General features: G+C 35.9%; 1 protein-coding gene across 4 annotated transcripts in view; it reads left to right on the top strand.

The window, feature by feature from the left end:
- Positions 1–14,713, top strand: part of LOC109104576 (mitogen-activated protein kinase kinase kinase kinase 3-like) — a 51,589-nt gene that overhangs the window by 14,246 nt on the left and 22,630 nt on the right. For all 4 annotated transcript variants that reach the window (XM_042766560.1, XM_042766561.1, XM_042766559.1 and 1 more), the window contains exons 3-12: positions 9,152–9,242; positions 9,944–10,008; positions 11,719–11,774; positions 11,979–12,026; positions 12,292–12,334; positions 12,612–12,684; positions 12,772–12,903; positions 13,323–13,385; positions 13,773–13,854; positions 14,350–14,466. In XM_042766560.1, the coding sequence (XP_042622494.1) occupies positions 9,152–9,242; positions 9,944–10,008; positions 11,719–11,774; positions 11,979–12,026; positions 12,292–12,334; positions 12,612–12,684; positions 12,772–12,903; positions 13,323–13,385; positions 13,773–13,854; positions 14,350–14,466 (770 nt within the window). The remainder of the gene's footprint in view (positions 1–9,151; positions 9,243–9,943; positions 10,009–11,718; positions 11,775–11,978; positions 12,027–12,291; positions 12,335–12,611; positions 12,685–12,771; positions 12,904–13,322; positions 13,386–13,772; positions 13,855–14,349; positions 14,467–14,713) is intronic.

The raw sequence follows: 14,713 nt of genomic DNA, 5'->3' as shown, positions 1-14,713 counted from the left end.
TCTAATATTAGAATATATATTTTTTAAATAACTATTTTGATCTATCTAATAAAATTAATATTACTGGAATTTTTTTTTCGCTGTGTGCAAATGTAGGCTTGTTTGTGTACAGTAGTCATGTACCCCGAGGGCTGTCCTTTATTATGTCACATTAATTGAGTTTGTTTGCAAGGAACACGTGCTACCATGATAAACAAACAAATCAATAATTAGTCTCACATTTACCCTTACCTCTCTGGCGAGTCAGTAGGAAGTCAGCCTAATTAGATAAGGATATTAATGTGGATATAACGAGGATATTATTTCCCATAGATGTGTTTTTACAGTGACGTCTTTGTTCCTCTTTGACATCGATTTACAATTCTGATTAACATGCATGCATCGTCTATAAAGTCTTCTCGACCTCATAGACATTTTTGCCATTCTAACTCATTAATGTCTCTGAGCTGGCCTTTACGAATCATGGTGGGGGAGGACAACACACACTTTTTGGATAGGTCTCCTCCCTCTCCAGCACTGTGGGGATCAGGACACGGCTTTGAGTTTTGGCTCATTAGTTTCACATAGTCAACAGGGGATCATCTGAAAAGACCCAATGAATGTGTTTGCGAACAGACGTGCCAACACAAACATCAAGACCTGGGGTGAGTTTGTGTGGGTGCGTTTAGGGACGTGTCAATGTGCGATGAGATCCGCTCTTGGCCTGAGATGAGAAGCACAGTGACCAGGCTACATCTGGATGCGCTCTTATTTTTCTGTGTGTGTAGATTGGTTGGCTCGAGCTATGTTGGTCTCGTGCATTTCATTCAAAATTGATAAATCCATCATATTGGATTTCAGAAAGCAGCGATTTGCCATTTTAAAACAGACCTGTGGCTGGAATCAATTTTGTGTATCTTCCTCAGCCGCCTTCTCGGTCTGTGTGTTTGTGTGTATGCAGGCTCACACATCTGATTGTGTACTCGGAGACTTGTGTGCATACGCAAACATTGGCATGCATGTGTGTGAGTTTGTGCACCTTCGTCGGTGTATTGCTGAACAGCAAAGGCTATTCTTACCATAAAATGAAGGGCGACCTCATGAGCAAGCACTTACCCTGCCTTTCCTTCCACCTTAATGTCAACTCGTTATGTAGCATATTCACTTGAACAAGTTCAAGCAAAATGTTCTCTGCCAACCAAGTCCTCTCTGCTTCAGATTTGTACTTCTTGGGTGTAGAAGGATAAATGGAAAACCTTTATGTCCAAATGTTTCTCTGTTTTTTTTATTTATTTTGACATTCTTTACCAGTTAATTCATTTGATTCATAAGACTGAAAGTTAATCTTGATATGGGACATTATTAGGATGCTCTAATATTTACTGAATATTTACTTTCATTATTTCATTATTTACTTTCATACATTTTTTTGGTTGCTGCTGTTTTAGCAAAACTGAATCTTTAACCACATTTTCTCATGTTGTGCTCTTTATTGACTTTAGAATATATATGTGACCCTGGATCACAAAACCAGTCTTAAGTAGATGGTTTTTTTTTTTAGAATTATCGAGTTTTCTTTTACGCCAAAAATCATTAGGATATTAAGTAAAGATCATGTTCCATGAAGATATTTTGTAAATGTCCTACTGTAAATATATCAAAACTTAGTTTTTGATTAGTAATATGCATTGTTAAGAATTCATTTGGATCACTTCAAAGGTGATTTTCTCAGTATTTTGATTTTTTTTGCACCCTCAGATTCCAGATTTTCAAATAGTTGTATCTCGGCCAAATATTGTCCTATCAGTGGAAAGCTTATTTATTCAGCTTTCAGATGATGAATAAATCTCAATTTTGAAAAATTGACACTTAAGATTGGTTTTGTGGTCCAGGGTCACATATAAACAATCAGCCAATAATGATAATGTTAAGTTTCACAAACCTTAAGTACGTTAAGTAGACTAGCAAGTGCACTTGCTTTATTTTCAGACTGACACTTAATGACAATTTGCAGTAAAGAATGTGCACCACATATTGATTGTAAGCACTCTGACTTCAGAGAATTCGTTCAATTAATCGTCCACTTGTGTTATTCTTCATGCTTAAGATGTGTTTTTTTGTTTTTTTTTCCTACAGGTTATCTTAAGGGGTTTTCCATTGTTTTAATCTTAGTTTTAGTGTAACATTATAATACTGTGCGTATTTTTACTACTGTGCATAATTATAGTTTCAAGGTTAAAATCATCAATTATGCTTTTTGTCAAAATCGTGCAGCCCTACTTAGACTGATAACTTGTGATTTGTATGCTATCCATCCTAAATAGTATTAAAAATTTGAATTAGTGTATCCCAAATCATATTACGTTGAAATGAGTATTCCAAATGTACCTGGATAGTTTGCTATTGCCGGTGAAAATTTGCCCACAACTCATTGCGCATTGGACGAGGATTCAATTAGATAAAGGGGTTTAAGTGATTAATAATCAATATCTAACCTAATGAAAATATATATTTTTTATGTTATCCATGTTATATTTCATCTGCAACAACATTGTGAACTTTTGTGAGGATACGTTTGGTCATTAATTTTAAAATAAATCATTGTGAGTACACATGAGTAGAGTTCTCTGGCATGAAACCCCTGTGACTGGCAAATTAACATGCTACTTAATTTCTCTCCAATACAGCAGGAAATGAAATGAAATTGAATATGGAAGATGTTAACTGTGATAAGATAATTGACAGGGCAGTTTAAACGGTGACGGGATGCACAAGTGGCAGGGTGGTCCGTTAAATATGAAATCATGATGAAGTAGCTTCCCAACTATTCTGATATACTACAATAAATACAGTACATAGTTTTATGGTACAGTGTAAGTAGGCAAATTGGGATGCATTGTGTGTCTTTTTGAAGAATTCATTAAAAGAATCAGCACCTAAGAGTCATTTCCTTATGAATCAGACTACACCACCCAAGCTGTATGTTTGTTTTTGTGTGCGGCCTGCTTTTTTCTATTCTTTTTTTTTGCCATTATATATCTCATAGTCATTTTATCTCATCACATTCGGTTCAGACCGTAAACACACATTCATGACTTGTTTAAAATGTTATTTCTTTTGCCATATAGTACTACTGATTCTGGCTCCTCCTTCTAAGCAAGCCATTTTATTGTCTGCCAAGCAGACGTCCATGGCTGTCTTTCAAAATCTAGTGAGCTACCTAACTAGACAGCATGTTTAAGCATTGTAAATGCTTTTCCAGTGTAAAAGATTGTCTCAAATGTATTCAGCAGACATGACTCATCTCATTAGATTTTTGGGACACATCCTGTATTTCATCTTCCAACCAGATATTGAAAAGACAGGACAATGTTCTGCCGCTATTTGGAATGACATTAGGTGTGTGTGTGTGTGCGTTTACATACAGTGTCTTTGTTGGCTCTGATTCCTGTAAGGCATGTAAAGGGAATAGGAGGTGCAGGAGTGGAGGTGGGTCTGGTATTAGCCGGTTGGGAGCACAGAGGCACTGCGGGCGTGCAGGGCATTCATTTAAAATGCATAGGCTCCGAGGTTGGCGGCCCTCAGAAATGTCACTCGATGTAATGGGAGGGGAGAGTGCCAGAACCCAGAGTCCCTACAGAGTCAGATGCGTGTGTGTTTAATGCATGTGTTGGATGTGTGTGTGCAGTATGGAGACTTGCATCATGGCAGGTGCAGCTGGTTCACTGTCAACAAGGAGCTTTAGAAAAATATACTGCTGATGAACGCACAATATTAGGGAAAAGTGGGTCTAAAGTTTTACAGTGAGAAAACACAGACTAGAATTATAGACCTACAAACAAATGGATGCTTCAAAATGTGATTGATATTACAGGGACCAATATGCAAAGGATTCCCTCTAGAAAGCTTTATTCAGGCACAAGATAATGCATTTTAGTTTGCTTGTTAGCTATTATAAAGCTTTTAGGTCCAGTGATCAGGAAAAATCAGGAATAAATAATCAAGAGCTTTTATTCTTACATTTTCTTTTGAAAAAGTGATTGATGGTCCATTTTATTGATGAGGTAGATTCATTGGCTAATATTTTGTGATTGTTAAGATTGCCAATGGCTTTTCATTCATACAGTTTTTGTGGATTTTTTTTCCCAGCTTTGTTTACTATCATGTATGACTCAAATTGTCATATGGGAGCAAATTGAATAATGAATTTATGGACAGATAACTGAGTCACTGTACTTTTTAGACTTTAGTAATAGCCTTTAACTATTGTGAAAGATGATCATATATTAATACTTCAAAGTTTAGATTTTTATTCTAAAGTGTTTGGCTTTTCGGGATATTTACATTGTTTTCATATTCTCAGATATGTGCTAAACTTTCAATTTCTATTTTTAATCTGTTGTTATTTATTTATTTATTTTAGCTTGAAACAGTGTGACACACAACTTGCTCTGTAACCACACAATACCCCAATACCAATGTTTCTTAAGCACCAAATCAGTATATTAGAATGATTTCTGAAGGATCATGTGACACTGAAGACTGGAGTAGTGGCTGTTGAAAATGTAGCTTTGCATCACAGAAATAAATAATATTTTAAAATACAGCAAAATAGAAAAGTGTCATTTTAAATTGTAATAATATTTCACAATATTAGAATTCTTACTATATTTTTAATCAAATAAATGCAGCCTTGGTTCTAATAAATGCATTCTTTTTTTTTTTAATTAATATAAATATGAGTGCTAATGGGGACAGGATCCCTGTTAAATGGGTGATGAGAAATCAGACTTCAGTAAATATAACTCTCATACAGTACCTATTAAAGGTGCTGTATGCAAGTTTTTGACTCTGCTAAAGCATAAAAATACCATAATATATTTGCAGATATTAAAGAAACATGCTAAGTTAACATATTTGTTTATCTGAAAAACAATGCTACAGTCAGTTATTCTACTGTGAAAATGTGCGTTCCGGGCCGGAATGTCAGTCTCTGTTTTGGTTTGTGAAACCCGCCCACTGCCAGTTTACCCCGGGTTGCCAGTTGGAGGGAAACACAGCGCATTCCATTTCAGTCATGGAAGCTGCCAAATGAAAGGGGTCAGAGCATCAATCTGGCAATCTGCGTGTGCGTCAAGTCTGAGGAGGAGAGACCGGGTGAAACAAAAAACTCCCTCCGATATTTTGAATTTGGACTGCAATACCTAGTTCAACCACTCGGTGTCAATCCTACATACAGCACCTTTAAGTTTATGTAATCCCTGCTCTTATATGCACATACTGTCACACTTTAACACTTACAACACATTCTGTCACATCAGTGGCACTGTTAGCTCTGAACACACATATGCGTGCTGACACACATGTCTAGTGGAGTGACAGTTGAGGGACTCTCCCTGACAGTCTCTCTTGCTATCCGACATCTAAACATGCCCAGGAGCACAAACTTGTCCCATTTCTGTGTGCAATGACATGCTTTAATGAAATTTATTTCGAATTAATTGTTATTATTTAGATTTTTCTTTTTCTTTGAACAAAACCACGACAGTGCTTGTTGGCTGTATAGTTGTTTATAGTCAAAATTCTGATTCACAATAATTTGTAAACAATAGCTAGATACTGAAGGTTAATCACTGGTACAGCAGCATATCTAGTGTGCATCTGATCAGAATTCTTGGGCATTTTCTAATAATGTGATGTTGAAATATTAAAAAGATTTTTTTCCCCCCATTATTCTGGGTTAATGTTAATTTCTAAATATACTGTTGTTTATTCGTTTTTAGTTCATGCTTGCTCATAATACTTTAAATGCTAGTGTATTAGTATATGTAGACATTAACATTACCAAGATTAATAAATTATTCATTTTTATTTTGTGGTACCTAATGAAAAAACAACATCTACCTTGACAAGCAATGGAAAGCATAGCAAAACAATTTTATTGTAGTTTTTATAGACTGTAATTCATTTTTAATATTGTATATACCATGTTGATAATTTTGAACTTTGTTGAACTTAGAAATGAAATAGTCTCGACCAAGATGGTGAGACGCAGAGGAGAAAAGAATTGAATTTTGGGTGCCTGATTTTGATGGTGTTTGTGGTGCATTTGGAGTCTGTTTATTATGTATTTTCACTCTAATTAGTTTTAATTTAGTATAAAAACAAGCCCACTTCTTTCCTTTGCTTTTGTCATTTGCTGGTGGTACACAGAGAAAAATCCCACTGTTCACGGTTCATTTTCTCCAGAGTCTGTTCTCTGCAGCCTTGCCTGCTTGTGTCCATGTACAGTAATGGAATTTGGTTGGGAAATTTACCAGACCTCTAGATGGGCTTTCAGCACTTCTTCACATAGAAAGGCATCCAAGAATTTTTTTTTTTAAGTGTGGCTCTTAACTGTCCATTCTCAAATCAATGCACACCTCCCCCCACCCCCTGTCTGGCCACTCATAAAAACACTTAAGTACATACCTCACAACACATACTGCATATATATACACTAACAGTATTCATGTAACTGCTGCTTAGCAGGACCTGTTTTGCCTTAAAGCTGGCCCTTCTGCCCATCAGACCCTGACTAAGAAGTTAGCTTCAATTAGCATGTGCCCTACTCAGAGATATGCATCGCTGCAGCCTACGCTGTGAATATTTGGCTATCTGCTTCCGTTTCCCTCAAAGGAGGTAAGAGGCAGTCTCTCGCAGCTATCTGCCCCATATGTTCAGGGAAATGTCACTGCCTCTGCGGAATGCTCACTGGATCACTTGCCCTGGCAGGAAGTAAGAGTCACCTGACCCCACTGCTGCGACTTCACACTTCCCTCAGGGAGCAAATGTCTTTTGCACAGACCTACACTCAAAGGACATTATGCAAAACTTCTCAAAGCTTATCCTTCCTTCAGTCTGTGGGCTTGGGATGAAATCATTCCTTGTAATTGGTCCTGATTTTATTGTTTTTATTTTTTTTTTATATTGCATTGCATTTTATGCTCAGTACAATGTTAATGATTTACAATCTAGTTGAACTAGAAATGAAACACACTTTGATCAAATGTCTTTGAATCGAAATCAAAGATAATGTTATTGCATTGCATTTTATTGCATATTTTATTTTATTGTTGTTGTTTGTTATATTTATGGCTGGTTATAACAAAACCTCAAATTTACTTAACATTGATTAAAAATATATATTAACTGTTTAGATAAGTTATCTATAAATATATACATTCCGATAATTTAAATGTCTTGTGTGTAATTTTACCAATTTTGCAAAAAAGAATTTTTGCAATTCTATTTGGTGATAGCCTACAGTAGTGGTGCAAAAATTTTATAAATACTCTAAGTAATCAATTATTTTTTTCCATTTCAGACTAGTTTACATTTACAGTAACACTTACTGTGATCGTATTAGAGGGCAATACCATGGTACTGTATGTTTTAGATTTATGTACCGGGTTTTTACATGAAACTCAAAGAAAACCATGGTAATGAATTGTAAACTATTTTGTTCCAAAATGTTCTACTTTGTACTGTTTTGTAAGGGTAAATGCATTAATAAGTGACCTTTCATCTTGTAAACACGATCATTTGTGCCTGCACCCTGCTTGGGCCGTTCAATTTAATGGTAAATTGTGCAAGTTAAAATATTTATCTTTGCCCCACTATGTGGGAGTACAAGGAGTGTGCTGCTAGTGTCAGTGGGAGAGAACAAGGAAAAACCGTTAAAAAACTTTTAATGAGCCTGCAGCTTCCATCATTAAGCAAGCAGTCACAACAAAGTGACTTTGTTCTCTCCCGCTCTCTCTTCCATCTCTCATAATCTGTCTCTCCCTCTCTCTTCCTACTCGTCTGCCTCTCTGCTCGCACGCACACATTTATAGAGCAAAGCCAGAGATCAAGGTCAGCTCAGATGGAGTTGGGCCAAAAGCCCCCACACAAGCATTATGGGTGATTGCCTTCTCGTGTCACCCATCAGCTGAGATCACATCACTTCCAATAAGTTACCAGCATTTCAGATATTCAGTCTCTTCCTGTTACTCTGTCTTTCCCCGTTCTGTTTTTCCATCTCCTCCTTTTTCTTTTACAACAACAAATACGTGTCTCTGACGGATGAAGGCCCTTGCTCAATACCTCTTGGCTTTCAAATGAGCTGTGCCAGCATAACAACTGAGCATTACTGGTTTGAAAAAGAAAGGAAGTTTAGATGAGGGGCTTGAGTCTCCCATCAGCAGTCGATGCATCAAGGTTCTGATGCTTTCTGAATGCTAAAGAGAGCTCAGTGCTGTATAGACACTACATACATAAGCACCCTCCCCTATCGTCTTATGCATGATTAAACAAGCATCCTATGCTTTCGTGAGGATTTGGTATCAATTACCATTAGGAACTGCCTTATTAGAGATGTTTTCTGAGACATGCACCGCTATTACTAACTGTTGCAACCCCTAACAACTTTGATAGAAACACATTTTATGCAAGCAATCAAATGGAAACACACATACTTGGTCAAATTTAACTTAGATTTATTTGAATTTATTTAAATTAATTATTTAAATGTTTGTATATTTAATTTTAATTAAAATGTTTCATTATTTTTTCCCCCAAATATATATTTTTTTTAGTAATTTTCAATGAAGAATATTGTTTAAATTTGCATTATTTTTATTTTATTTTATTTTCATAATAGGTCATACATAAATTAAATATATAAAAATTTGTGGTGATGTGTATTATAAACCGTTTTTTTTTTTTTTTTTTTATTTTTATTTTATTTTAATTTTTTTTTGTGCAATTTTGGTAATGCTAGTGGTGCAGAAATTAGGTAATCAAATATAGTTATTTTATTATTTTTGACTAGGTAATAGTTACAGTACTTACTGTGGTGGTATCAGGTTGTAATCCTTGGTACTTTAATATATATATCATGCTGTTGTATGTTTTCCATTTACATAACAGGGTTTTTACATGATAATCAAAGGAATACCATAATGAAATCATAGTAGATTCCAAAATGTTAAACTCAAATTGGTCAACTTTTTTTCATCGTCATGAATGAATTAGCTGAATAACTGTTTTGCCTTATCCTGGCAGTGCATTGGTTTGTGTACACTGGTAATTTCTCTGTCTTGTTTACACACTTACCTTGTCTCCATCTCTGTGTGTGTTCCCTCGACAGGCGAGGACTTTGCAGTGGTCCAGCAGGAAATAATCATGATGAAAGACTGCAAGCACTCTAACATTGTGGCCTATTTCGGTAGTTACTTAAGGTATAGTAATGACCACTTTCCTGACCACTCTTTTACTGTTCTCTGCTTTCTCCCTCACTTACTCCTCCTTTCATTCTCTCTCCTCCTGCTCTGTCAGTTCCTATTCCTGTCTAAGGTTGTTGAGTTGACAGTGCGCTCTGTTGGTTGGGTCTCTCAGCTGCATTGCAGGAACAGTCACTGTGACTGCAGCACCTCTGTTTCTGCTAATTGTATAACCTGTGCTTCCCGAACAGATTTAGACCTAACTAGATGTTCCAAGATTCGGGTATCAAGCAATGGTGTAGATCTTTGATCACGGGTGCAACAGTACTTTATGATGTTTTCTTAAAGTTTGGTGGTACATGATACCGTCATTGACCACAATGATTGTACAATTTGATAGTTTTAAGGCTAGAAAGGAAGAGGTGATGCATTAACTTTGAAGCACTTTTTTCAGTATATACAGTTGTGGTCAAAATTGTATGTGTATATCTCTTAAATATTAGTTTAGACATTAGTGCAAGACACCTTACAGAAATGGAGAAGGCTGTTTTTGATAAAAGCAGGTTGTTTGTGACTTATGACTCTGTCTCCTGCTGCTGTGTCATGACCCAGAAAAGTGTGCATCCTTTCACTCTCCCTGTGGGGCTGCTAGGGGACTATTTCGAGATGCATCGATTGAAATATAATTTGTTGGTGTTTTTCTTTCTTTGGCTTTTCAGGAGGGATAAATTATGGATATGTATGGAATACTGTGGAGGAGGTTCATTGCAAGACATATATCACGGTAAGATACACCATATAAAGGTAAACAATCAACTGCAACACTAACTCCAACTCACTCAGTGGTCAGTATTTCAGTGCAATGCAATATCTCCTTTCCATTCATTATTTAAAGGAATAGTTCACCCAGAAATGAAAATTCTATCATCATTATTCATCCTTATGTTGTTCAACACCATATGAGTATATTTCTTTTGTAAAACACAAAATAATTCATTTTTAAGAATTTTATTGGTATCCAATGCAATTCTTTTCCATGAGGCTTTCGAACTTCCAAGAAGTGATCCTTATGACCTTTAGATTCAAATGACAAACTGTTCAGAATGTCTCCTTGTGTTCCATGTAAAAAAGAAAGTCTGAAATAACATGATGGTGAGTGAATAATCACATAATGCTTTGAAACCGCAAAGCTTTGAAAGAAGTTCCGATGCCAATTTTTACATAAATAGACTTTCCTCTCCTCCAATTAACAATTTGATTCTTGACAGATGGCCTAAATATACAAATCTTTTCTTACGCTGTTGGAAAGTGTCCCTCTGTATGTTCCCAGGAGATAAATTTAGCAGAGCTCAGTAAAGTAGCCCCGTCAGATCATTAGAGCTCATTTTCACGGCAGCTGTCGGCAGTTCTGCGGTTCTCTCTGAGCCTCTGCGTGGGGTGGGGGTTGTGCTTGAGGGGGTAGATGGTGTTACGGCGCTAACATATTAGCTTAGTGCCCAGCTCCACATCCCACGTTATCAACCCCCTGCTGCCACGTTTGCACTCCGCTACAGGGTCGAAGGCCTGATTAGAGCGGAGGCCGACCGACTCCAGTCCTCCCACACACAGATAGAGAAAAACACAAAAGAGACATGAATAAAGTTTTGCCAGTTTTATAAATAACTCTCTGAACTAGTTAATAATCATGAAAAAGGAATGTGAGGTGCAACAGTGGACATACTGGAAATTTCTGCTGAATGGATGAAAAAAAAAAAAACACTTGCACAGAAACAACTTTTCTTTTCAGATGACATCACCACACCCTCTTATTTTTCAACCCACTGGAAATGCATTGCATTTCAAAAGTAAAATGGGTTGTGGACACAATTTCATAATTTTAAGCCTGTCTCTTCCTCTCTCTTCCTTCAGCCCATTTATTATTCACTCCTTCCCATTAGCACATTTTCTGTTTTTGTGGCATTTTAATCAGCAATAAAAGTCTCTATTGACTTAAAGAAGATTAGCTGCTCTGCTGAAGTGTCAGAGGCTTTGAACCGTCAAACATCCTGCATAGTTTCGGAGTACAGACAAATGAGTTTCTCAGACCCTCTCAGACGGCTTTTGAGTTTTCTTTAGTAAAGTTTCAAGTTTCCATCAGTAGTGCATTTAGAGTTGTAGAATAATTCAGCTCTATATTTGGTCAGGTTGGACATGCAATCAGTTACATTGTTCCTTGGGTTCTTGATAATCTCGTCCTTGTTCTGCTGGGTAAAACCCATTAGCAGTGCTTTTGTTAAACTTTCTTTCCAATATGACGTGTGAAGTATCAAAGTTATATGTTTTCTTTTGATTTAAACAAGTTTAAGCTTAAACCAAATGTGCTGAAGTTATTTATACACACTTTTATATTGTAGACAGCTCAATTACATTCAGGCTGTTTAACTAATATTCTAATATGAATGGGATTTTCATAGATGTTTTTATTTATTTATTTACATTAAATCTGTCTCCACAGTTACTGGGCCACTTACAGAATCACAGATAGCATATGTAACTAGAGAAACCCTCCAGGTAAGCCATTTTACTGGACTTTGTTTTGACAACCAAAGCAATCTGCTATGACTATGAAAGCTGCTTTTGAATTTTTAATGGTGACATGTTGACAGATATTCCATTTCTCCCTGTTCTATCTCTAAAAAGCAGTTTATAAATGTGTTTTTGAGATGATTATGGATTAAATTGAGTTTTTAATAGTTTTTTTTATTTTCCTTTAAGGGTTTATATTACCTACACAACAAAGGAAAAATGCACCGAGACATAAAGGTACCATCATTTATTTCTGATTTATTCCAGCTTTTGTGCGTCTTAAATAAAAGGGTCTTTTTTGGCAAGGAATTGAATGGTTTAATTGTGCTCAGATGCCTAGAAAAAGTTAAGTGACAGCACATAAACCCTCCTCCTGTTATAATATGGTTCATTTTTACATTTCATCTCACAAATTTACCAGTATTACATGTCTCATAATAGCTGTTCTACTCTTATATTACAGTGTCATTTCATTTGTTGTTGTTTTTTTTATTTGAAATAGGGTGCCAATATTTTATTGACGGACAATGGTTACATCAAGCTAGGTAAGAAGATAACAGACTGACTTTCTGTTCTGTTCAATTTTTAATCTGGTAAAAATAAGGTTACTTATCATGTTGTTACGAGCGCAAATCATGTGTAAATAGTGTTTTGGTGACCACCTCATGTTGTCACATTTGATCTGCTGTGGCATTACACAGGTCTCAAATGTCATAATCCATTAGACAGAACTAGACACATGGTAGTCTCAGCTGTACACTCATATGAGAGTTTTTTTTTGTGGGATTGTAGTAAAGATCTTTTGTTTCTTTTCTCCTGCAGCTGATTTTGGTGTATCTGCACAAATCACAGCAACACTAGCTAAAAGAAAATCCTTCATCGGGACTCCTTATTGGTATACAGCAGTTTTTTTCTAGCTTTATTGTGCCACAGACACCTTACAATCGTGAGTGATGGTATGGTCTGTAACCCATGCTTACAGGATGGCCCCAGAGGTGGCTGCCGTGGAGAGGAAAGGAGGATACAATCACCTGTGTGACATCTGGGCTGTGGGCATCACCGCCATTGAACTAGCTGAACTGCAGCCTCCAATGTTTGACCTTCATCCAATGAGGTGAGGGTTTAAACAGCAGTATGGATCTGTTCCAGTTCAGAGAGTGCTGAATTTTTAGCTTTATCCTTACAAAAAACAAAAGTATAGTGATGACAGTAAATACAATGGTATTTCATATTTCCACACTCTCATTTGACCAAAGAGTGTTTGAGAAAACACTTTCAGCATAATTTTTTTGCAAATGTTCAGTCATGAAAATCATTCTCTTATTTATAATAGTTTTACAAAATTAACCTACTTATAAGAGGGTAAGACCTTCTTGATTCCCAACTCCAGCTACTGAATCAAACATAAAACACTTGGCAGTGAAACTTTATCATTGTTTCAATAAGTTAAAATGTTTTAATTTACCGTATTTCCTTGCAAAACCAAGCTGTTTTGTTTGCTTGTGCCAATACCAACCCATTTTGTCCCTCCAGGGCTCTGTTTTTGATGACGAAAAGCAACTTTCAACCCCCCAAATTAAAAGACAAAGTTAAATGGTAAGTGATAATTACATTTTCAGGCAGTTGTTAGGATACCTGGGTGTATAAAATCCTGGATACCAACAGGGATTTCAGTTTCAGTCTGTGGTTTATATGCTTGATTCTTTAATTTCATTAATCACCTATGAAATTTGGGCCAAGCACTCTCATTTGCCCTAAACTGTTGCTTTTATGAATTTTGATAAGGTCAGACTTAACATTCTCTTATCTTGTCTGATTATGAATCTGGTCAGGTCATCTTCAGAGTAGTTTCTTCTTCATAACCGTGCAGCTCAGTTCATTCAAATTAGCTTAATTACATTTAGAGCTAACAAACTGCACGTCCTCACAGTTCGAAATGCTACTTACATGTGAGATTTATGGAGACTCTTCTCTATGTTCTGAGACCAACAATTTCCACATTTTTGTGAAGTTGGCTTTGACGAAAAATCCAAAGAAACGGCCACCAGCTGACAAGTTATTGCAGGTAGGAGGCTTTTTTTTTGCATCTGGTAATTTTAAGGTTCATAATGTTTGCATTTGTCATTTTATATAATATCTTTAGTTTTGATTCTGAAGTATGTTTGTTAAATTTATTTTATAATTATTATTATTATTATTATTATTATTATTATTATATCAAATGCATAATGTTTTATAATGTTTTTTTTTTTTCATTTTTACTTAATTTCATATAATGTTTTTAGTTTTAATTGTTTTTAATTACATTAGTTATATTTTGTTTATTATTTATCATGTATTTTTTATTTATAATTATAATATATATATATACACACACACTGTATATATAATTATTATTTTTATTATTTATTAAGGCAAAAGTATAATTTTATACAATTTATAATTTGTATATATATATATATTTTTTTTATGTATCTTTCAAGACTCTTTACTGACAAAAGACAAATGATATACCTTTAAAGAACATCTTACATTGCCATTTCAACGATCTACTCCCCAGCATCCCTTTGTATCCCAACCGTTAAGTCGTATTTTGGCGATTGAGCTGCTGGATAAAGCGAACAACCCTGACAACTCGTCCTACACAGACCTGGACGATGACGACCCAGAGCCGGAGGTACAGTATATCTCCCTGTGTGATTCTCAGTGTTATCACCGATATCACTTCAAGAATGACGGCCCCTTCGGGACTATTATTCACAAGCAGAGCCCAGAAAACGCCAGCTGATAGAACCGACACGTTAGCCTCTCAATCCTACGAGCCGGGACGTCAGTTTAACAAGCCCCATGAGTTTATATATTCAGAATGTCGACCCTTTTATTTAGGTGATATTTTTCAATAGCTTGCTTTCTTCATTATTAGC

Source organism: Cyprinus carpio, chromosome A11 (genome assembly GCF_018340385.1).
Source record: "Cyprinus carpio isolate SPL01 chromosome A11, ASM1834038v1, whole genome shotgun sequence".
Classification (NCBI taxonomy): Eukaryota; Metazoa; Chordata; class Actinopteri; order Cypriniformes; family Cyprinidae; genus Cyprinus; species Cyprinus carpio.
The sequence above is the reverse complement of the archived record's forward strand: the minus strand, read 5'-3'. Positions and strand labels throughout refer to the sequence as shown.